At 49.2% G+C, this 23,041-nt stretch overlaps 1 protein-coding gene across 6 annotated transcripts in view; it reads right to left on the bottom strand.

Annotated features, from left to right (window-relative positions):
- IQSEC2 (IQ motif and Sec7 domain ArfGEF 2) overlaps positions 1–23,041 on the bottom strand; it is an 83,656-nt gene that overhangs the window by 35,805 nt on the left and 24,810 nt on the right. For 2 of the 6 annotated variants that reach the window (XM_059385787.1, XM_059385791.1), the window contains exons 2-3: positions 22,857–22,886; positions 10,412–10,507 (exon numbers count right to left, since the gene is read on the bottom strand). In XM_059385787.1, coding sequence (XP_059241770.1) covers positions 10,412–10,507; positions 22,857–22,886 — 126 coding nt within the window. Of the gene's footprint in view, positions 1–10,411; positions 10,508–12,291; positions 12,406–13,163; positions 13,309–22,856; positions 22,887–23,041 lie in introns of those variants that run through there. The other 4 variants (XM_059385789.1, XM_059385788.1, XM_059385786.1 and 1 more) reach the window with 4 other exon arrangements.

Here is a 23,041-nt window from a genome sequence, read left to right as displayed (position 1 = left end):
CCCTCTTGAAGCCTCAGTGTTCTCATCTGTAAAAATGAGGCTCATGATGCCAACCCCACGGGACTGTTGCAAGGACTGGAACATACATCAAGTGCCTGGCAAATAAGAGTAACAGGAACATGGTGGTGGTTACTGTTAACTGCTCGTGAACAGAATATATTTCCCAAGTTGGCCATTGGCACCCGTGCAGAAGCGCCAAGGTGGCAGGGGGCGGGGGGAGATGGTGCAGGAACAAGCTCCTGGCCCCAGGGTATTGCACACAGGCACCAGGGGCCAGTCTGTGCGTGGCAGTCCCTGGAGCCAGGCTACAATTTTGTGGCATGGATGGACAGACACTAGGGCTCAGGGGGTCCAGCTGCTTTGGGAATGGAAAGGTTGATTTTCTGGAGATAGCTAATGAAACAGTATCGCCCCGCTCCCAGATCCCTTGGCTCAAGGGAGGCAGGAAGTATGGAAGCCAGGAAACTGGAGGATTGGGAAGAGATGAGAAGGAAAGAGGACAGGGACAGGCAAGGGAAGGCACTGCTGTCCACCAGACAGGCAGACGAGCCCCCACACACACAGGTAACACGCGTACTCGCACGCAGGCACCCGAGCACACATGCATTCCCTCTTCATACTCAAAGTTCCCTCTAACACATTGTCCCACAGTCAGTGAGTCAGCAGAACCACGTGAAGCAGAACTCAAGTCTGGGGCAAGCCACTCGCCCTTCCTGAGTCTCATTCCTCATCTAGAAAAGGAGCAAATACCACACCCCTCAAGGCTATCAGGAAGGACAAGTGATCTTCCAGTCCCACCGCTCACTCCCCTCGCATTCAGGTCAGGTCTCTGCCACCGCTCACCCTATCCTGCCATCCCCTCCCGATTTTTTCTCTCTACCCTTTTGGACCCATTAGCCTTCCTAATAGAGTCTGCAAGTACAAATCTCTTGCATGTCTCTGCTTAGACGCCCACCTTGGCTCTCCGTCACTTCCTGGATAAAAGGTCAGACTCTCCAAGTTGGCATTCAAGGCTCCACCACCATATGGCTTCACCTGGTCTTGTCTGGTAGAGAAAACATGGGCTTTAGAGTTCCCCAGACCTGGGTACAAATATCAGCCCCACCTCCTACTAGCTGGGTGACCTTGGGTCCACTTCTGTACTTCTCTAGGACTTATGTTCCTCATCTACAAAATGAGAAAATGCCCATTCTGCAGGGTGTGGTGGAATTAAATGGAGTCAAGTATGTCGAGCACCTGCCACAGGGTATGTTTGGGGTTTCATACACAGTAACTCTTATTATGTCATTATTAGTGACTCACCTCATGCTTAGCCTTCATCAAACCAGCTCGTTCATTACTCCATTAGGATGGCCAGCTTCTTTATACCTCCATGCCTTTGCTGACTCTGTTTCTTCCCTCTGCACATATCTTCTGCTACTGAGATCCCATCTGAACATGATGGCCCTGTTTAAATGCTGCTTCTTGCAGGAAGTCCTCCCTGACTCACAAGAAGGAGTATTCCTTGCTTCCTCTTAGCTTCCCCATCCCTGCTCTTGGTGGTTGCTCCAAACTCCACTGAAGCATTTCTTTCACCAGCCCCCTCAACGCCCTTGTCTTCGCCCCCACTACCCCTGCTCTGCCTCTCTGTGAGAAAGAGAGGGCCCCTATACTATTTAAGGCTGGCCCCTCCACTCGGGCACTAGGCCCACCCCTGCTACCTCCTCCACAACTACCATCCCCTCTCTCTCCCGTGTTTCAACTTCTCTCTCTCTCTCTCTCTCTCTTTCTGTTGCCTCCTTCTTACCAACATTTATAGAAGCTCAAGTCTCTCCCATCTGGGAATACAAACCCTCTATCTGCCCCCACATCTCCCTCTAGCAATCACTGTCCCTCTCTCCTCTTCACAGCTAAGCTTCTTGAGAAATTCATCTCCACTGGCCATCTCCACTTCAGTACCTCCCACGAGCTCTCCAACCCACTGCAATCTGCCTTGTGCGCCCACCCTGCCACCAAAACTGTTCTTAGCCAGGTCGCCGAGGACCTCCTAGTGGTTAAAGCCAATAGACTCTCTCCCACCCTCATCTTCCTTCCCCCAGCTGTAACATTTGCCACTCTTAACAAGCCCCTCCTTTGTGCGCGGATGGCTCCTGCCTTCCTCTGCTTCTGTGAGCCCACTCCCTGCTGGTTCTCCTCCTACTTCTCTGACCACCCCCATCTCTTCTTCCTCTCCCCATCTCTTATGCATTGGTTCCTCTACCCTAGTCCTGCTCTGGCCCTCTTCTCTTTCATTCCACACCCTTTTTCAGCAGTCCCACTCCATGGCCTAACATCAGGGATGGCTTAGGCCTCCTCCCCCATCTCTGTCTCTGTCTCATGGATCTCTCTCTTGGGTCTCAGACCCATCAAGCCTAATGCTTGCAGAAAGCTCCGCCAGGATGGCCTTTTGGCCTTCAGAGCTCACGGTGACCTCAAACTCAGCATCTTACCACTGCAAACATGTCCTCTGCATTTTGCACCTTAATGAAAAGCACCACCTTCCACCCAGTGGTCCAAGCGCAGAACACATCTGGGAGCCATGCTAGATTCTTCCTGCTCCCTTAACAAGTCAGTCACCAAATTCTGCCGATTCCACCTCTTCATCTTCTACTCCTCTCACTCCTTGTTGGTTTTTTCTCCAATCATACTAGTCTCCCTGCTGTCCCTCAAACATGACCTGCACATGCTTATCTTGGGGTCTTTGCGCTCCATGTTCCTTCTGTCTGGAACATCATCCCCCAGAGAGGCGTGGCACCAGACACATTCTATATATTTTGTGGTTTATTTATCTATTATCCATCTCACCCACCATAAGATCCATCAGGACCAGCATCTGTTCTGTTAAGTGCTGTATTCCCAATGCCCAGCACAGCGTCTGGCACTCAAGAAATATTCATTGAATGCATAACTCCATTGCCAGACCCGAACACTGAAACTCACTGTGAATTCCAACCTCTGTCATCTCCACTCCCTCCCATCCCCACTATTTATTCAGCCTACTACTCCAGTTCTCTCTTCCTCCCAATCACCTCTCCAATGCATCTCCTCTGCTCTATCCCCACGGCTGCTACCTTAGCTTCTCTCTCTCCTAAATTACCACAGCAGCCTCCTCCCTAGTTTCCCTTCCTCTAAAAAGCCTCTTTGACGTGTCACTTTGTCTACTCAAGATCTGCTCCTGGCTCCCTAGCGCCTACCATGAAGAAGGAAAACTGACTGTCCCCAGAGAGTTGTTTGAGGCAGGTCTAAACTCCACCCCCACCCACATTTGATTTCACCATCCCTCACCCCTGAGCCTTTGTGTGTCTTCCCAGAGCATCCTCCCCCATCCCTAGCTCTCCAGATCTTTAGGGACCTTGAATGACTGACTCAAACATCACTTTCTTTAGGAAACAACATGACTCACAACCCAGACGTAAATCCTCTCCAAAGTCCATAGAGAGAGAAGTATCTTCAGTGTCGCTCTGGGATCTCCAAGAACCAAGCAGGCTGGAAGCTAGTAACCACCAAGGACACTGAGTGCTGGTTAAGCATTAATAGAGGTTCCCTTTTCCTCCTGCAGTTACCCTGGATTCATGTCCCTGTGGCCCTCTGCTAATGCCAGCTCATCCTTGTCTCCTCCCTTCCCTTCATCTTCCATCAAGTCTATCTCATTAATAACTCTCAAAGACTTTTGATTCTGTAATTTGCAATTAAAATGCTTCTATATGACCAGTGCCCACTGAAGTAGTGCAACAGGGTAGTTCTTCTCAAATCCATTCCCTTCTGTACCAATACCCCAGTGTAGGCCCTCCAGCTGGCCCCCAGGCATATAATCCACTTCTCATACTGACTGCTAATGGGATGTTTCTAAAACACAAATTTCACCAAATTTCTCTCCTGTTTAGGATCCATTCCCAAGACACTTTGTCACTGGCAACACTGGTTCTTGACGTTTTTGTAGGAGCACAAACACTTTATGCATATAACAAAAGCCATGGACCATCTCCCCAACAAAAAAAAATGCACACACAAAAAAATAAGTGCACACACAAAACATTTTGCACTCAATTTCAGGAGTTTCATGGACCACTTGTAGCCCCTGTCACCCCAGGTTAAGAACCTCTGGCCCTACCCAATAACATCTAGGTTCTTCTGCATATGCCATTCCTTCTTCCTAAAATGTTCTTCCACACTTCAGCCTTCTATCCCTGACTACCTCTTACTCGTCCTCTAAGATTCAGCTCTTAGGTTGAGCTGACCTGCAGCAGTCCTAGACTAGGCCCAGATCCCCCCTTTGGGGCTTCTACAGCACCCCCCCACCAATGAGCTCCTCTATCATAGCGCTCCTTGGTCTCCCTAACTAACTGGGGACTTGTGGAAGGCAAGAACCATTACTCAGCATAGGTCCTGGCTACAAGAGAACTCTCTAAGTGTCTCCTGAAACAAACACTAAGAAGAGCTATGCTTTTTTTTTTTTTGAGTACCCATTATGTGCCAGGCACTCAGCAATTGATCTCCTCTATAAACCCCACGATGTTAGTGGTATTGTGTTTCTTTTAACAGATGGGGAACTAGGCTCAGAGATGTGAAGGGAGTTGTTTACGGTCACCCAGCTAGGGAGTGAAAGAACTGGGAATGAAATTGAGATGTTCTGGCCCCAGTGCAAATATTGGTCCACCATGCTTCCCTGCCTTGGACTGTGAGACTGGAAGATGGCATCAGTAGAACAGGGCCAAGAACCAAGGGCAGAATGCCCTGTATAGGCTCCATTTCCCAGGGCCACCTGCCCATTTTTTCCTTCCTGTGCCACCTTCATGGCAAGACCAGAGACGTGGCTCTCTCTTCTTATAGTGCAGTCCCCTCCGTCCTGTGTACAACTCTCAGCCTTCTCATCTCAAAGTCCCACTATGGTTAGGCCCATTCTTTGCTCCAGAACCAGTTCCAATCCAATCCAATCCAATCCAATTTAATCCAATTCAATCCAATCCAATGCAACACACTTGCCTATGAGGAACAGAAGACACGGGTGGTCCCTGTCTTTCAAAAGTTGATAGTCACCCAGGAATTTTACATGTACCATCTCCAATCCTAAATCAGCCCTGAGAGTTAAGTAGGCATTATCCTCATTACACAGATGAGGAAACAGAGGCTCAGAGGTTAAACAGCCTGCCCACAGTCATAGATTTGGTAAGTGGTCAAACTTAGATTTGAATAAAGAAAGGTACTGACTCGGGACGCCTGGGTGGCTCAGTTGATTAAGCAGCTGCCTTCGGCTCAGGTCATGATCCCAGCGTCCTGGGATCGAGTCCCACATCGGGCTCCTTGCTCCGCAGGGAGCCTGCTTCTTCCTCTGACTCTGCCTGCCACTCTCTCTGCCTGTGCTTGCGCTCTCTCTCTCTCTCTCTCTCTCTCTGACAAATAAATAAAATCTTTAAAAAAAAAAAAAAAAAAGAAAAGAAACAACTCTATTACCCCCCATTACGTCATCCTGCTTGGAAGAGCCAAAAAGTAGACCAGTTCAGTCAGGGTTGGGGGATGAAGGAAAGCTATTGCTCTTTCAAGACTCAGTACCCATGTCCCCTCCTGTAGGAGCAGATGCAATTAGGTGCCCTTCCTCAGGAGGCCCTCTGAACCTACTTTTGTCCCATACCAAATAACACTATGCTGTTATTGTCTACCTGTCTCTCCTTTCTAGACTTCAGCTCCCTGGTGGTAGGACCAGATACAATTCAGTCCTATATCCCACAGAGGCTCAGCACAAGGCTTAATCAAGGGTAGGCCAGACAAATCTTGCTAAATGAATCAGGTGGTATTTGAGCTAGTTATTAAAAGAAAAAGCAAGGGGCACCTGGGTGGCTCAGTGGGTTAAGCCGCTGCCTTCGGCTTAGGTCATGATCTCAGGGTCCTGGGATCGAGTCCCGCATGGGGCTCTCTGCTCAGCAGGGAGCCTGCTTCCTTCTCTCTCTCTCTCTGCCTGCCTCTCGGTGTACTTGTGATTTCTGTCAAGTAAATAAATAAAATCTTAAAAAAAAATAAAAAATAAAAGAAAAAGCAAGATCTGAACAACTGGACACAGGGAAATGGTATAGAGGAAGAAGGAAATCAATTAGTAAAAGGGAGGAAAATAGACCAAGGAAAAAGGCCAGTGATTTTGATATCATGACAGGATATGTATAACATGTTTTCATCATTGTTATGTGGATTTTCTTTTCCTTATGACAATGGGGTAACACTACAAGCCTTGTTCTGCAACTTGCTTTTTTTCATATAACAATAAGCCTTGGAGATCCTTCCATGCCAGTATAGAGATAGATCTTTTTCTTTTGATCTGTAAGAGTATCACATAGTAGGGGTGAATCATGAAGGAAAACCTGCTCTCCATAACGGATAGGAAGATTGTTTTAATTTTCACTATTATAAACAATGCTGCAATGAACATCTTTGCATTTGTCTGGAAGTAGTTTTGAAGGATAGGCTCCTAAAAGTTGAACTGTAGGGCCGAAGGAATGCATATTTTGTGTGAAATGTGGCTAAAAATTTTTTTTTGTTGCTTTAACATTTTTATAGACTGGCTAAAAGATTATTCCTACTCATACTCACATAATCTTGTCTTTATTTTGAGTAGCATACATCATGCAACCTTTTCATTAAGAGTTGGCTAAGAATGCTATCCTACAAGGGCACTTGATAAAAGAGCTGCACAGTACAGTTTAAGCTTGTAGTTGGGGTTGAATGTTTAAGAAAAGACCTCAGGTTGGGGGACCGCCTAGTAGTAAAGCCTTAGAGAAGTCTACCTCCCTCCAAGACATGGTTCTCAGGTTAGAAGTATATGCACATTTAAGATTCTGGGGACAACTGACAAATAGGTGCCATTAAAAAAATTGCACCAATTTGCACTCCAGTCAAGGAATGTGAGAGCTCCCATTTCTTCACAACTCTTTCAATCTTCCCATTTGGCATTTTAAAATTGGTACTTTGTTGATGTTTTAGTTATATTTCTTTGGCTATTGGCAAGTTTTAGTATTCTTTCTCATTCATCAGCTAATGGATGTCGATTTCTTCACTGAATTGCCAAATTGTGTTATTTCTCTATTCTAAATGTGGTATACAACTTTTTCTTATTAGTTTCCAGGTGTTGATATACAGACATAGATATTAACCTTTGCCTGATATCTATGTTGTTGTTCTTTTTTTTTTTTCCTAGCCTGTTGTTATGTTTTAACTTTGTGTATGGTATCTTTGTCCAAACAGAAGCTCTTAACTTTGATGTAGCCAGAATTAACTGCTCTTTACTTTATGGCTTCTGGGTTCTTCAGTCATGCTCAGAAAGGCTCCTCCACCTTAGTATTTTTTTTTTTTTAATTTATTTATTTGACGGAGAGAGATCACAAGTAGGTAGAGAGGCAGGCAGAGAGAGAGAGGAGGAGGAAACAGGCTCCCTGCCGAGCAGAGAGCCCGATGCGGGACTCGATCCCAGGACCCTGAGATCATGACCTGAGCCGAAGGCAGGGGCTTAACCCACTGAGCCACCCAGGCGCCCAACTCCTCCACCTTAGTATTATAAAAATATTCCGTATTTTCTTCTGGAACATTTATAGTTCTATCCTTTGTATTCAATTTTATATGAGACAGAGGTTTGACTTCATTTTCCCCCAAATGGTAGCCAATGGTCCCATCCCACTTACTACTGATTTGACATGTGTTTTTTTTTTTAATCATAAATTAAATTCTCATATGAATATATGGGTTTGTTTCTAAACTCTGTTTTGTTCCATGTATGCCATCCTCCATTTCTGTGTTATTATATGTAATTTCTGCAGCTTTATGTTAAGTTTTGCATTTAATAGGGCAAGGTCCCCCTCATTATTCTCCTTTTCCAAAATTTTCTTAGTAATCCATGAGCATTCACTCTTCCAAATGAACTTTAAAATCCAACTGCCCAATTCCCAAAGAAAATACCAATGAAATTTTAATGAGAAATGCATTGAACCTTTTGACCAAATTGAGAGGAAAAATATCATTTTTACTATATTCAATCTTCCCATCCAGGAGCAGGATACAACGCTTGACTATGCAAGTCTTCTCACAGCCTTTAATGAAATTTTATAGTTTTTTACAGAGAAGTATTTCATGTTTCTTGTCAATTCCTAGGAATTTTATCATTTTTCCCTACTACTTCTATTATGTCTTCTAATTAGTTATTGCTGGTATTCAGAGAAGCTAATGGTTTGGGTGCATATTCATCTTGTGTCTGGCCATCTCACATAATTTTTATATTAGTTCTAATAAATTTTCCTCTTATTCTCGTTGATTGTCTAAGTAGCCAACCACACAATCTTCAAAGAGTGCTAATTCTGGGTCTTTCTTTCTAATATTTATACCACTTTTTTCTTTTTTTAAGCCCACTGGTTAAAACTTCTAGAAAAAAAAATGTTGGTTAGTGACAGCAATGGCAGTCATACTTATTTTGTTCCCAAACTTAATGGCAATTTATCTAGTAGTTCACAATTACATCTGATGATTGTCTTTGGTTTCTGATAAAAAATTCTTTACCAACTTAAGGACGTTTTCACTGATAGCTTACTATAGTAGTTATCTATAGCTGTGTAACAAATTACCCAATACAGCAAGAAATAACTAGGACAGTTACTAAGAGTTCTAAAATCAAGAATGGATGTGTAATTGTATCAGATTATTTTTTCAGCTTTTATGGAGATAGTTATATGTTCCATTTAATTTAATCTATTAATGTAATCCATTACAATAACAGCTATCCTAATGTTGAACAATCCCTGCATTCCTGGAACAAACCTTCATTTGTCACAATGCATTCTTCTTTCAATACACTGATGGATTCCGTTTGATACTTTTATTTAAAATATTAGTGACTGTATTAATATATGAGATTAGGCTATAGTTTTCATATTTTTTTTGTCTAAACCTATCCAGTTACACTAGCTTTCTGGAATGAACCAACTACCCAGAGAGAGAGTCCATTTTTTTCTATTACCTGATCTTTCCAGATTTGACAGAACTTCCATCATACCAGAACGTCCATGATACCAACTGGGCCCTGGTACCATTTCTAAGGAGAAAACTTTGACCATCTTTTTAACTTCTTCTGTATTGTTCTATTCTAGTCAGCTTTTCTGTCACTCCTTATATCATTTTGGTAATTTATATTTTCCTAGAAAACCACCCATTTCATCTACAGTTTTATATTTATTAGTATAAGATTATACAAAGCATCTTTTATGACTTTTTCATCTCTTCAAAATCTGTGGTTAAGTCCCCTTCATCATACCTTATTTTATTTATGTCTTTCTTGCCTTTTTCTGTGTCATATCAGTTAGAGGACAGTCTGTCTAGTTTACCAGTCTTTTCAAAAACCACCTCATAGTTTATCAAATCTTTTATTTTCTATTCCATGAATTTCTGGTTTTATCTATAGTAATTACTTTATTCTGCTTTCTTTCACAGTTGTTCTTTTTCTAAATTCTTGAGTGGAATAATTAGTTCATTAAATTTAAACTGTCTTGTTCTCTAATAAAAGCATTTAAGATGATCAATTTTCCTCCAGGAATCCCCCATGGTCACATCCCGTGGGTTTTGATATATAGTATTCCCGCTGTCATTTATTCTAAAGAGTCTATAATTGATACTTACCCTAAAAAGTCTATAAATTCCATTCTTATTTCCTCTTTCACCCAAGTATTTTTTTCAGCTTTCCAATAGGCCTAACCTTTTTGTCATTGCTATGAATATTTCATGTTATTGTATTATAATTAGAAAACGTAAAATGTGATTTTCAATTACTTTGGAAATAATGTTGTTCTCAGAGGTGTGGGCGATTTTCCCCTCTGCCTAAACACCCTTCCCCATCCTAGCCAACTGGCAAACTCTTACTCATCCTTCAAAACAGCTCAAATATTACATATTCTTGAACCAACCACTCCCACTTTTGGGGGCAGATATCTAGGGAAGAATTTTTAAGGAAGGACAAACTACAAACAGAATCTGAATGTCCGGGGTGCCTGGGTGGCTCAGTGGGTTAAAGCCTCTGCCTTTGGCTCAGGTCATGATCCCAGGGTCCTGGGATAGAGCCCCCCCCATGGGGCTCTCCGCTCCGCAGGGAGCCTGCTTCCCCCTCTCTCTCTGCCTGCCTCTCTGCCTACTTGTGATCTCTGTCTGTCAAATAAATAAATAAAATCTTAAAAACATAAAACAAAAAAGAATCTGAATGTCCTCCTTGGTCTCCTACCTGGTCTCCCAGTCACTCTCCTCACATGCTCAGACATCCATTCCCCATTCATTCCAGAGGCTAGAGGGAGGTGGGAAAGGGGGTCTGGCCACCCTATGGCAGATCTGTCCGGAAGGGTGAAGGATGGAGGGGAGGGATGGGTCTAGCTCTTACCTGCTCTCTGCCAGCCTGCCTGAGGGGGTAAGCTTCATGGAGTCAAGGACCTGAGTAGGACAGCAATACTGGTGTAGAGTATGAGACGCTGTGGACCTGAGAGACAGCAAGAGACAGAGAGAGAAAGAGAGACAGAGAGAGAGACAGGGAGGGAGGGGAGAGGCAGGGTGGGGAGTAGGGACAAGGAAGTGAGAGTGAGTGGGGAAGAGAGAGGGGAGGGAAGACTGGGAGGATGGGTGGAGGAGGATTGGGAAAGGAAGAGGAGTGGTGGGAGGTGGGGAGCCAGGGCAGGAGGGAGAGGAGGGAGAGGAAGCAGGGAAGGAAGGAAGGAAGGAAAGAAGGAAGAAAAAAGAAAAAAACCACAAAGTCAAGAAAGAGAGGACGGCACTCAAACCACAAACAGAACACAATGACAACAGGGGGCAGCAGAGACAAAAGAGCCAGTCTGGGCCTCCTGTGTTCCAGGTGACTCCGTGGGGACCTGAGCCACGGAGACACTGGGACACCACAGCAGGGAAGGGGGAAGGGAGCCCTCCTCACACCAGACGCTACACGGGTAGGGAAGAGGGGAGGGGAGGGGAGATGAAAGAGAAAGGGGAAAGCTGTATGGGGGGGCTCCCCCTTATAGAAAGGGAGGAAGAGATGGAGCGAGAAGAGGTTCTGGATCCAAAGAGGGGGAAGAACGCAGGCCAGGTGGATGGAGGAAACACTGTAGGAGGAGAGGGAGAGGGACGGAAAGAAACCGAAAGAGACAAGGAAAGGGTGAGACAGAAAAGGAGAAAAGACAGAGAAAGAGGAAGACAGAGAAAGGGTGAGACAAAAGACACGGAGAGAAGACAGGGAGAGGCAGAGAGCACCAGAGCAAAGGAGAGGAGTGGCGAGGGCGGAGGAGAGCTGACAAGGTCTCTGTGGTCTAGGTGACAGGATGGGGACTGGGGCTGAGTGGGTGGGTGGGGCCCAGTGAGCCAGAGGACAGGGTGGTTCCCAGCAGGAGTCTTGGCTTCCAAGGTCAGTGTTGTGCCCCCAGCCCAGGGCACAGCCCATACTCCACCCCCCAGGGCTGTGCCCCCACCCCTAGTGCAGGGTCCAAAGGCCCCGTGCCTCCTGCTTCCCATGATTAAAGTCCAGAGACTGGCGGGGGCAGGGGTGGGGGGGCCGGAGGGACAGTAAGGGGAGTGAGGCTGAGGGCCTGGTTTATCCAGTGCAGGGCGGACCCTGGGAGTGGAGCTGGCCCTTCCAGGTCAGCCAGCCCCTGTCCCCCACAAGCCCCTGAAGGCAGGTTGTGGTCAGGGCCCAGCCATTCCAGAGCCCAAGTAAAGGCTGGGAAATGTGGCTGCAGGCCATTCCAGCTACCCAGTATCTCACTTGTGATTTGGAGGATGCCCAAATCTTAGATCCTTATAGACATCTTAGAATCTATTCTTGTCAGACTCTGAAGTACTTGTCGTCATCAGAAAGAGTGTTTCTCAAGTGCCATCTATGTGCCCGCCCGTCAGCAGCCCCAGTTCTTGACTCCTTATCTCATTAAACCTGAGATGCAGAGCCCCTCCAGCTGCTGAAATGTTCGCCTCAGGGAAGCTCAGCAGCTGTGGGGAGCCCTACAGTGCTGAGCCAGACTAACAAGCCAAGGGGGCCACTCAAGGGCCCATGAACTGTGCTGCTCAGGGCTCCAGGATCCTCCCAGTGCTGGGCACCCAAAGGTCCATGCGCACTGGCTCTCACAAACTCCCTCCTAAAGCCAAAGGCCTCCAAGAGTCCATAAGGGGAGCCAGGAACCAGGAAGACAGGAGGCTGCTGAATCAGCAGCCCAAGGCCCGTGGCCCGGGCAGGGAAGGAGGCGGTCAGGCAGCAGGGTGGGAGGTGGGGGGCTAGGTTCCTACCTGCTACTCCTCTCGGGGGTCTCCATGGGTCTGGACCTACCCTGAGGGCAGGCCCCCTGGCCGGGCGGTGCCTCCACTTTGTCACCACCCACTCCTCCCCTGCCCCTCCCTAGAAGGAGGAACCAAAGAGGCGGGGCCGGGCCAGCTGGGCGGTAGGCCAAACTGCAACTGGAAACTTTGCTCCTTCCCCTGCTTCCTCAGGAGGACTAGGAACGCCAAGTAAGAGGAAGCAGTTTTGAGAACTCACAGTTGACTCCTCCAGGCCAAAGCCAGGCTAAGCTCCCTATATGCATCTTTGCTGGAATCTCCCCAAGCACCCTCTCAATTATGTGTCACTAGCTCTAGTCTCCTAAGGGGAAAACTGAGGCGGGGAGACTAAGTAATTGGGCACAGGTACTGTGCTACAAAGTGGCGGAACCTCAAGTTCAAGACCTGATTTGGCCATTCCCCAGATCAGGATTCTTCCTCCCTCGGCCATACTGCTGAAAACTTTCCACAGAAGCTCTTCAACAAACATTCTCATCTTCCATGCAATTAAAGAGACTCTGTTTTGTTGCTGTGCCCTGATGCTCCAGATCAAGTAATATTCAAATCAACCATTTGGGGAAATCAAGATGAGGCCCTGGCCAATATGCCTGACCACCGCAATAAGCTCACAGTTCAGTTTCCTGGACTGGCTAAGAGAAATGCTCCCTGAAGAGAAAAGCAAAAATCAGAAGAAACGCCATTCTGGATCAAGAGGCTCTTCTCCCAGGGAAACTGCCCTGCCTGACTTTATAGATGGGGAAATTGAGGCCTGTAGAGGCAAAGAGTCTTGCTAATGTTCACACAGTCAGTCAGACTAGAATCCAGATGCCCTGACTCCCACCTACCTGTCACATATGGGTGGGGCTGGAGAAAGGAGAGAATTTGGACGATGTGAAGGATTGTGTGTGTTGGGGGGGGTGGTGATCCTGAAGAGTCCCCCAGCTCCAGCTCAGAGTGCTCCTGTCCTTTCACGGCCCCAGAGCCCAGGCCCCTGGCTGTTCTAAGCAGAAGGCGGCCCTGGGAGGAGCCAGGGGGGCAGTGATCTAGAAGGAATAGGAACTGACAGGCAACAGGCCAGCCTTCCTGTCTTCCTGCCTCCCTGCTGGGGCAGCTGGTTCCTCTTAAGAAAGCCAAAGCCTCTGAGAGATACGCCCTCCGGACCACCGCAAAGTTGGCATCTGTGGGCCAGTTGTGGCCTTCTCTCCCTCCTCCCACTCTCTAAAGCCCCTGGTCCTCAGGGCTCGGCTCCAGCCTCAACTGCTTTTTTTCTCTCTCCTTCAGCAGCCCTTCTCACTCCTGCAGTTGCTGTGCCTTGTGCCCACGCACCCCTGGCCAGACCTTCCTCTTGGCCTGGTAGAAGCTGAGAGACAGAAGTTCTAGTCCCGGCCTGAGGGTTGTGTGACCCAGGGCAAACTCCTTCCCCTCTGTGGTGAGGCAAAGAGCCTATAGCTGGGGGCCAGGTAGAGCCAGTGCAAGTCCTAGCTCTACCACTTTCTAGCTAGATAACCCCTCGGAGACTCAGTTTCTTTATCTCTAAGAGACAAGTGGCAAATTTCTACTTCACGGGTTCTTGTGAGGATTCAGTGAAACAAATGTGCATATATGATGAAGAGTCAGCTTGAGCCTGAAAGAGTCTGACCTCTCTCCCAGGAAGACTGTGGAGACCCACGGGGAAGCCTCTTTGTTTCAGGGAAGAGGAGAATTCTTGGAAAATATCTCTGAGCCACTCCTGGAACTCAGACATATCTGAGCACGTTGGGTAGACTCATGTGATGACCCAGTGAGCCAAAAGGAAGAGGAATTAAGGGTGAGGAGCTTGACCCCAGCCGCAGGGCACTGGTGGGGCCTTCACTCACTTATTCAACAGGTCCTGTGGACGAGGCACAGGGCCTTATCTCATGGAGCTTGTATCTGAGAGGGGACAGACATTCACCAACAAATGGAATGAAGCTGGGCAAAAAGGGGTGGCAGGGGAGAGTGTTCCAGGCTGAGGAAACAACTTGGACAAAGGACCCAAGGCAATATTTCCAGGAACTGCGATGAGGCCAATGCAACTGAGTGGAAAAAGCGAGGGGGAGAGAGGGGAGACTGGAGATGTAGGTGGGGGTCCAATCCTGCAGAGCCTCTGAGGCCATGATAAAGTTTCAGTATTGATACTAAGAGCAGTTTGGCAGCCTGTGATTCATGGGTGCCCCCATTGTGGGGAGGGGGGAGTATCTCTGAAGCCCTTGAAATTGTATGGAAAATATTAATGAGTAACAGCATGTCTGAGGGGAGAGCAGATGGGTTTATGATCCCCAAAGGGCAGGGAAGCTCCTTATACGATTCCATTCACTTAGTGCCAACCCTAAGCTAGGGGCAGGCGCCCTAGAACCTTCTCTGAGCTGGCTGCTAGTCTCAGCCTTCCCCCACCCCACCCTCAACTTCAACCAGTGCTCCACCCAGACAGAAGCGCTCACATTCTTGCCTACAAGGCTGTCCAAGCCTTCCCTTGGCTTCCACTCAAAAGCCATTCCCCACCCCCCCACCCCCAATGCCCCATCTCCACCTTCCTAGCTCCCCTTCGTTCTTCACAAGTCAGCTTAGAGGTTGTGCCCTCTGGGAAACCACCCTGACCCCCCCCTCCCCTGTTTCCTTCCCATCCTGAGCTTGTCTCTGCATCGTCTGTTCACATGCTGATGCTCCCTCTGGGCCGGGGCCCTGTGGGGACAGGGGCTGAGGCTTACTTATCCGCGTGTCCCCAGTACCCAGTACAGGGCACCTAGTCACACAGGTCAGTAAGTGGAGGTGGTGGTAGACAAGCCAGCCTGAGGCGGAGGCTGCAAGATGGGCTGGTGGACACTAGAGGGCACTGCGGCCATTGGAATCATGGCCTGATGCTGCCCAGGAGAACCGAGGTGGGGCCCCAGGACCAGGTGCGCAGGGAAGCAGGGAAAAACTCTGTTCTTGGGGCATGCAGCTCCTGAGCTCTGGGCCTAATTGATCAGGGTCCCAGTCACAGCCTCCCAATTTACCTTCTGCTCCTGTTCTGGACCATTTCTCATGACAGCCCCGTTCCTCTACAGATACAGCTTTAGTTCTTCAAAAACGCAGGTGACAAACATGCCTCCCACAGTCATGGCATACATTTTCTGCTCTGCCTGGGACACTTTCCCCTTCACCTCACCGCACCCCCACTCCTCACCTGGCCAACTCCTACTTGCCCTCCAAGTCTCAACTTAGATGTCAGCTTAGAGACGCCTCCCTGGCCCTCAGGCTTGCTTGGGTACTAAGATGATTGCCCCCTGCACTTCCCCAGTAATTGTCTGTTTTCTCGTCTGTTTCCCTAATGGACAGTGAGTTTGTTCCAGGCAGGACTCTAGTCTTCACCATTGTATCAACTGCCTCTAATTTAGCGCGATGCCTGGCACACTGGAGGTACTCAATAAATCATCCTGGAGTGAGTGAATGGATCGGTGGATGAATGGATGGAAGGGTGGGTGGACAGGTGGGTGGGTGGATGGATGGATGGAGGACTCTGGCAATTCACTTTACCACCACAGGCTTCAGTTTCCCCACAGCTGTGATGTGCACACAATTGCCCCTACTCAGCAGGGTGGCCAAGAGGTTTAAAGAGAATGTGTGCCAAATTCTCCCTAACAGTACCTAATACACAGCGGACACTTTGTGGATCAAAAGCAATTATTAATATTTGGAATAGTTTTTTTTTAAAAGGCAGGGAGGGGAGAAGTTGAAAGAGACTCTGCCCTGAACCTGGGATGATCTCTCCCACTCACATTTACGATTTACACGTGGAAGATGGCTTTAATGATAATGAGAAAACTATCAATCTTATTAAAAATAACAACAGCACCACCGGCCAGAAACAGGAGGCCGCTGGGGAGGCGGTGGGCAGCCTCTAAGTCTCAGTCAGAGCGTATGAGGCCAAGGCCAAAGTCAGAGCGATGGGTATTGCTCCTGCATCTGGAGAGCAGTCATAATGGGCACAGCTGGTTCCAAACTCTTTACTCATAGGTGAAAACTTGTCTAAGAGGTCATTAATTCTCTCTGTAATTAATGTAAAAACTGCAGGGGTTTGTATTAATGGAAAAGTAAGCTCAAGCGTCAAGCTGATAATATTGATAATGTGTGCTTGTAATTATATACTGCAGATAACTATAAATTCAGTCATGCGCTAATAAAATGTGAAAATTCCCAAAGCCACCAACAACTTGGTAGCAGCTGGTACTATGAGTAGCATTTATGCCAGTTGTTCCAAGGCTATGAAAACCACCACACACTTGTAGCAATGGTAATATTTACTGTGCCCTTAAAAACTGCTCTGGCATTTAAAGGGGGGAATTATTTTGATAAAATGGGGTGTTTTGATGGAAGACCATGGAACTTGAAAGCATAGTCAGCAAAGGTCAACTTGCATTAGAGTGGGAATGGAAGTCTTGATGGATGGGCAATCTGACCTCCTTGGGCTCTGAGCAGACCTTCCCCACCCCAGGCGCTGACCTCATTTGCGCACTAAGAAAAACTGCTTACCGTGGAAGTATCTGACCTCTCTCCCCTCACCCACTTCTAAGGGAACGGACTCCCACCAACAGCCCCTTGCTGTCTTGTGTTACCCCGGGCTGGACAGAAACACTGCGGGCACGTGAAATGGACCCTTAAGCTGGAAGGTCACGTAGCTTGCGGGTTGGCAGCCACAGCAGGTCTTGTGAAAGCAGAGTGGGCTAGTCCAGAGAAACGAGTCAGTGACAGAGAGATGACAGGGACCAAGCAAGCCATGAGATAGATAGAGAGATGAGACATGGGCCTGGGAGATGCAGAGAAAGAGAGAGAGAGAGGGAGAGGGAGAAAGAAATATGGGTTCTTGACTTCTTGGGCCTGCTTCCAGTTGGTGTGAGGCCCGGCTCTGTATACTTCATTTCTCAGATTCTGTGATATATAGCCTCACAGTAGTACCCCCCCACCCAACTCTTTATTCTGGAGCAAGTTTGAGTGGGCTTCTGTTCCCTGCAACAAAATGTACCCAGACTAAGACAAGGGAAAATTGGGGATATAAGTGCAGGGCTTGCATAAGCAAGACCACATAGAGAACATGATGGAGGGAGGGGGGAAGGCAATTATAAAGTGTTTGTGTTTGCTTACTCAAATGCTCCCTCATTTCCTGACAGTTGCTACCCTAGACACACGCTACAGCCACGCACTCACACACGCTGACATTCGGTGGCATGCAGAAACAAAGGCAGGAATGATTCGAGATGCTTTCATGCAGACACCCAGATGCCCATGGACAAGTTCCAGTGCCCCTGTGCTCTCCACACCCGCAGGGACATGGAATCGGTGGCACACAGGAGTGTGCCGACACACATGAACTCAGTGGCACTGCCCACAAGGCTCAGGGCAAGAGTCGCGCCTTGACTGGGCTCTGCGCAGCCTCCCTCCCCAGCTGCCAAGTGACTCATCCCTAGGGCTGCTAATTAAAGCCAGGACAGAGGGGACAGAGGCAAGGGGAGGGGAAGAGAGAGAAGGCAAGTTTATTTTGGTGCCAACTAGGCACGAAGCCAGCTTAGGGGTCACCCACTTCCTGGGGCTTGGCCAGGCAGAGGCAGGGGAAGGCAAAACAGGAAGGGGAAGGAAGACCCTCTTACCCCTTCTTGTCCCTCACGAGCTTCCTGGAATGGCACCTCCTTTGGGAAAATTACCCAACTCCCCGCCCCCCCATCCTCCTCTATCCTACTGCTGTTCCAGCTCTACCCACTCCCAACTCTTGTCCTCACAACTGGCTTCTCCTCTTCAGCACACTCCCATATGGGCTTGCCAGAGCCGGCTTGTCTGTGTGTGTACTCCGCTTTTGTCTCCCCAGCCCCAGCCCCAACAGACCACCCAACACAGGTCCAGTACCCAAGGAATGCTCTGCGGACTTCTGGAATGCAGTTGGGTTGACTCCAGTATACAGTGGTGACTGCAGCTCTGATGGTCTGAATTCCTATCCTAGGTCTCCTGTGGGCTAAATAACTTCAGCTAAGATTGGTCTCCTCACTGGTAAAATTACAAGAATATACACCTGATAGCATTATTATGGAGATTAAATGAGAGAGTACAGGTAAAGTGGTCAGCAGGGGGCCTGGCATACACCGGCTTCAGCAGGGCTCACTGAGTGCTGCCGCTGTGAACACCCCACCTCAGGCCTGGGGTAGCAGCAATTAGGCAGAGCCGAGTTTCAAGCCCATTTCCACCCTGCAGTACCCGGGGAACGGCAAACAGAGTCACATATGCTCACAGAGCCTGCCTCACCCGAAAAATGGAGATTCGTGACATGATGCCAGAGATGTACTGAAAGATTTGAGCCTGTCAGGCATTCCATGTGGAGCCCAGTCCTTAGAAGCTGCCTGAGAAATGGCAGCAGTGAATACTCAGGGCAGCAGGGAGGAGTTCAGACCTTTGGGGCCAGAGCATCCCAGGAGGGAGGAAACAGGCTGGATGGACCCGGGCAGCCAGGGAATGCTTTCCGGAGTGAGCAGGATGGCGTTGGGCCCCCAGAGCCAAAAGGCATTCAGCAGACACTCAAGTGACAGGGTTCCAGGCACAGGACGTGGTGGGAACAGAGAGTTGGACAGGGAGGGCAACAAGGCTACACCACCAAACAAGAGGCCGCATGTGAGGGAAGACATGAACACAGCTGGATTGCCTCCGGGGACTGGTGGCATCTCTGATATGTGGCTGGGGGAGCCTCAGAAGGTTCGTGAGGTCTCAGCTACCCGGACTGCCAAGAGGTCAAAACAAGGAAGAATCTTACAGATTATCTAATTCAAACTACCATCGCCATCGCCGTTGGACAGATGGGGGCACGGAGGCCCAGAGTGGGAGGCCTCCTCTGGGAACTGAGCCAGCAGTGGCTCCTCCTCCCACTTCTCCTCCCCAATGCAGCGGCTCCCGTTGCCATGGGGACATCCCTGACTCTGCGGGTGTCAGTGACTCCCCCTTCTCCTCCTTCCTTCCCTAGCAACGGGCCACCTCCTCGGCTCTCATCCTTGCATGCCTGGAAACCCCAGCCTGGTCCCCAAAGACCCCTAAGTCTCAGCCAGAGCCTCCCTACCATGGCAGTGCATCCAAACCTGGGATTCCTGGGCTTCTGGCTTCAGGCAGCAGAGGTATCGGGCCCTCCTCCCTCTTGGGGCACATCTCCACATCTTCAAGCTTGACTATCCATTAAAGACAACGGACTGGGGTAGAGGAGGGCAGAGAGCACTACTCTGTATTGTGCACTATTAGATGCTGAACCCTGTTTTACTTTCATTTCTCTCACCTCACCCAGAGAAGTCAGAATTGTCCCCATTTCACCATGAGGAAGCCAAGGATCAGAGAAGTTCAGAGACTTTGCAGAGAGCGCATAGCTAGGAAGCAGGCTCCACTGAGAACTAGTTTTGTGAGCTTGAGCCATCACCCTCTGCAGACCTTGGTTTTGAGTGCCTGTAGGCTTGACAACTTTTCACAAATCCACAGGAAGTCCGGGCACCTTCCTCTGCCACAGCCCTCGCGCAACACCAGCTGTTCAGCTCTAATTAGACTCCACACTTCCTCTGGCACCCCATACTTAGAAGCCCTCAGGCCTCGGTGGCTTTTCGATTTACTGACCCTGCTCCTTCCTTGCTGTACTGCTGTCGAAATAGCCAAGGCCTAGCCCCTCTCCTTGGCATGTCTTCTCCCCATCTAAACCTTTCCCTTTTACACACACAGACACACGACCTTTATTAGATGAGGACACTGGGGGCTCCAAGGGATGAACAGATTTTTCTCAAGTCACATAGCTAGAAAGTGACCTGGCCATAAATAGAGCCCTTTGCCCAGATCCAGTCACTGCCCTTGCTACCCTGCAGAGTCCCGTCTCTCCCTGCCAGCCTTCCCTGGCTCCCACTGATGACAGACGGTATCTGACCTAACCCCCGCTCCCTTCCCGTCCGTGTTCTGAACTTTAGCTCTTTTCCTGCCCAGACATATTTCAGCCCAACCCACCGAACCCATTCTGATCTTGTCCTTACTTCTGATGCACACTGGTTCCACTTCCAGAGGTGTGAACCCCACCCCACCCCACCCCACCCCCACCCAGCCTCCATGCAGAGTCAGCCTATCAGTCTGCCATAGCCCAGATCGGATTCTGCCTTCTCCAGGAAGCTCTCCCAGACTCCTAACTGAAGTGAGCTCAAGAATCTAGGTGAGGTCCTGGTAGCATCCTCACATGCCCCCCGCCCCCGGCCCCTGCTCATAGCCCTCAGTTCCAAGTTCCAGGCTCTTCCCACCATGTTTGCCAGATCTTGCCGCACAGGGGCTATGTTGAGGACCCTTCCACAGCCCGAATGTGACCCTTGCTTCCCAACTGCTGAGTCCTCAAGGCCCCCGTAGACTCCTGGATGGGGGGCCCAGGACGGATTTGGGAAGTATGCCTTAATAAAACAAATGCTGGCTTTGGAAACAGACAGCACAGGGTATAAGGGGTATAAGCCAGAGTGATTCCACCCTGACCTCTCGCTCTTCTTTCCTCGGGCAAGGCGCTGACCCTCTGGGGCACCTCCTTTTCCTCATCTGTAAATCAGGGATCCCAAAACACATATAACAGGGCTGTTGTGAGCACTAAATAAGATCATGTTCAGAGTTCTTAATATGTAAGAAGCAAATGATCACCGCTATTATTACTAATATTAGGATGATGATGAGAAGGATTATTATTATCTGCAAGGCTGTCAAGAGCTCCCGCAGTGGTGGCGTGGGCAGGGCTCCGGGCTTGGTGCCAGGCAGACCTGGGTTTGAATCCTGGCCCAGCCATCTCCTTGTTGCGTGGCTGTATGCAAAACCCACACCCAGCCCCAGCTTCAGTTTCTTCAACTGTAAAACAATGATGATAAAGCCGGCCCAGGTCCCTCCTACAGTGTCACTGGGAGGATCAAACAAAAGGAAGGCCCTGACAACATTTGTAAGTTGTAAAGGACCAACGCATGTCATCGTGGCTTATGATTAGGATCATTAGTAAACACCCTGAGCTCTAGGTCCCAGGGACTTCTCTGCTGCAGAGAGCTGGGAGCTAGAGATGGCTTTGATCAGGTTCCTTGACGAGTAAGTAGCAGGGCTCCTCAGTGGTGTTGCCCCGTTGTCTTTCTCCAAACGTGCAGTGGGACAGTGGGATCTGTGTCCTTTGTCAGACTAGTGGCTTCCTAAAAGCTAGGACAGGCTGTGCCCATGCTTTACTCCTTGGCTGCATTCTGGGACTAATCGCATCTTGTCATGTACTCTTTGCCGGGACGCTAGGCCTGACTGCCTCCGTCATGGTCCCCTGCTTTCCTGCTGGCCACAGACCCTACCCTGGGCCTATTATCAGCGTTTTCATCCTGTGGTCCCTGCCTGGGATGCCAGGAAGTGGAGTGTCTCATTATGCACTCCCAGCTGGATGCTAGGGTCCTCAGTCCCCCTCCCGCACTGCCTGAATGGCCAGACCTGGGCCACTGCATATGGTTGGGCAAGCTGTGCCCTGTGCAAGGGTTCACATCCAAGATGGGGGCTGTGAACAGACGGGGGCTGACATGCAACCTGTGCTCTGCTCACTGAGCTGGGAACCCTGGTGAGAGGCTGTGGTAGCCCCTGGTACCCCGTGGTAACCCCGTGGTAGCAGAAAGCAAATATTCTTCCACCGATCCACTCAGTGCATAACACCCTTCACAAAAGCACTGTGTATGCTAGTTAGGCACTGGCTAGCCCTGGCTGGGACTCAGTGTACCCATCCCATGCCTCTGTTGCCTGGGTCCCTCTCATCTCAGAAGCCCACCGCATCGCCCCTGGCCTAGATGCTGAGAGTGAATGGGCCTCAGCCTGGGTCCCCCATCATTCCCATATAGACCCTATCCTTGATACTTGTGACCTCACGAAGCCTCTAATAGGTTAAGCCCCCAGAAAGGCACAAACAGCCCTTGTCTTTACCCCACCTCCCCAAGTGGCAGACTGATCACACTGTGACAACTTACTGAAACCTGTAAGCCCTTTTTAGCCAGCATGTAAATAAAAAATGTGCCCTCGTCACCATAAGGTATGTTTATAATGTGTAGAGTGTGTCAGCGGAAGTCCACCTGGATCCCACCACTAAGGGCTGGTGCAGTTTGGGGCACAGCACCAGCGCTAGACCAGGGAAGCCCCCCTTCTCTCATGCCCACTTCTCCTAAAAGGAGAAGATGGAGAAGGTCCCAGGTCCAGAGCCACCCTCTCTGCAGGATGGCGTTCCCACCAGGGCAGCAGCCATGAGTCCCTCTAGAATTCAGACCAGCCCAGAGGAGCTAGGGTCAGAAAGGCTGAGGAACAGTTTTCACCCCCCTGCCCACGCCTGCCACACTCACCCTAGCCCTCCCACTCGGCTCCATACCCACTCCTAATACCAATGGGGCAAAAAACACCTGGGGTCGACCCCTGCCCCTGCCCATGGATTCCCCAAGTAACAAACCAGAGGGCCCCACCCCAATCTCTGCCCCATCTCCCAACTGCTACTAGAGAAAGGGGGTACTGACCTGACTGTCCTGGAATTCTCACCATCAGATCTGAAAGGGAAACAGAAAAAAAAATCAACAATCAGCAATATGCTCTCAATGCTGCTTCTCCCTGTGCCCTAAACAATGGCCTCATGGCCAACACATATCACGAATATGAGGGATGGGGTATTTCATGCAGAGAAGAGCCAGCACGAAGGCTGGGA

This window comes from Mustela nigripes, chromosome X (genome assembly GCF_022355385.1).
Source record: "Mustela nigripes isolate SB6536 chromosome X, MUSNIG.SB6536, whole genome shotgun sequence".
Classification (NCBI taxonomy): Eukaryota; Metazoa; Chordata; class Mammalia; order Carnivora; family Mustelidae; genus Mustela; species Mustela nigripes.
The sequence above is the reverse complement of the archived record's forward strand: the minus strand, read 5'-3'. Positions and strand labels throughout refer to the sequence as shown.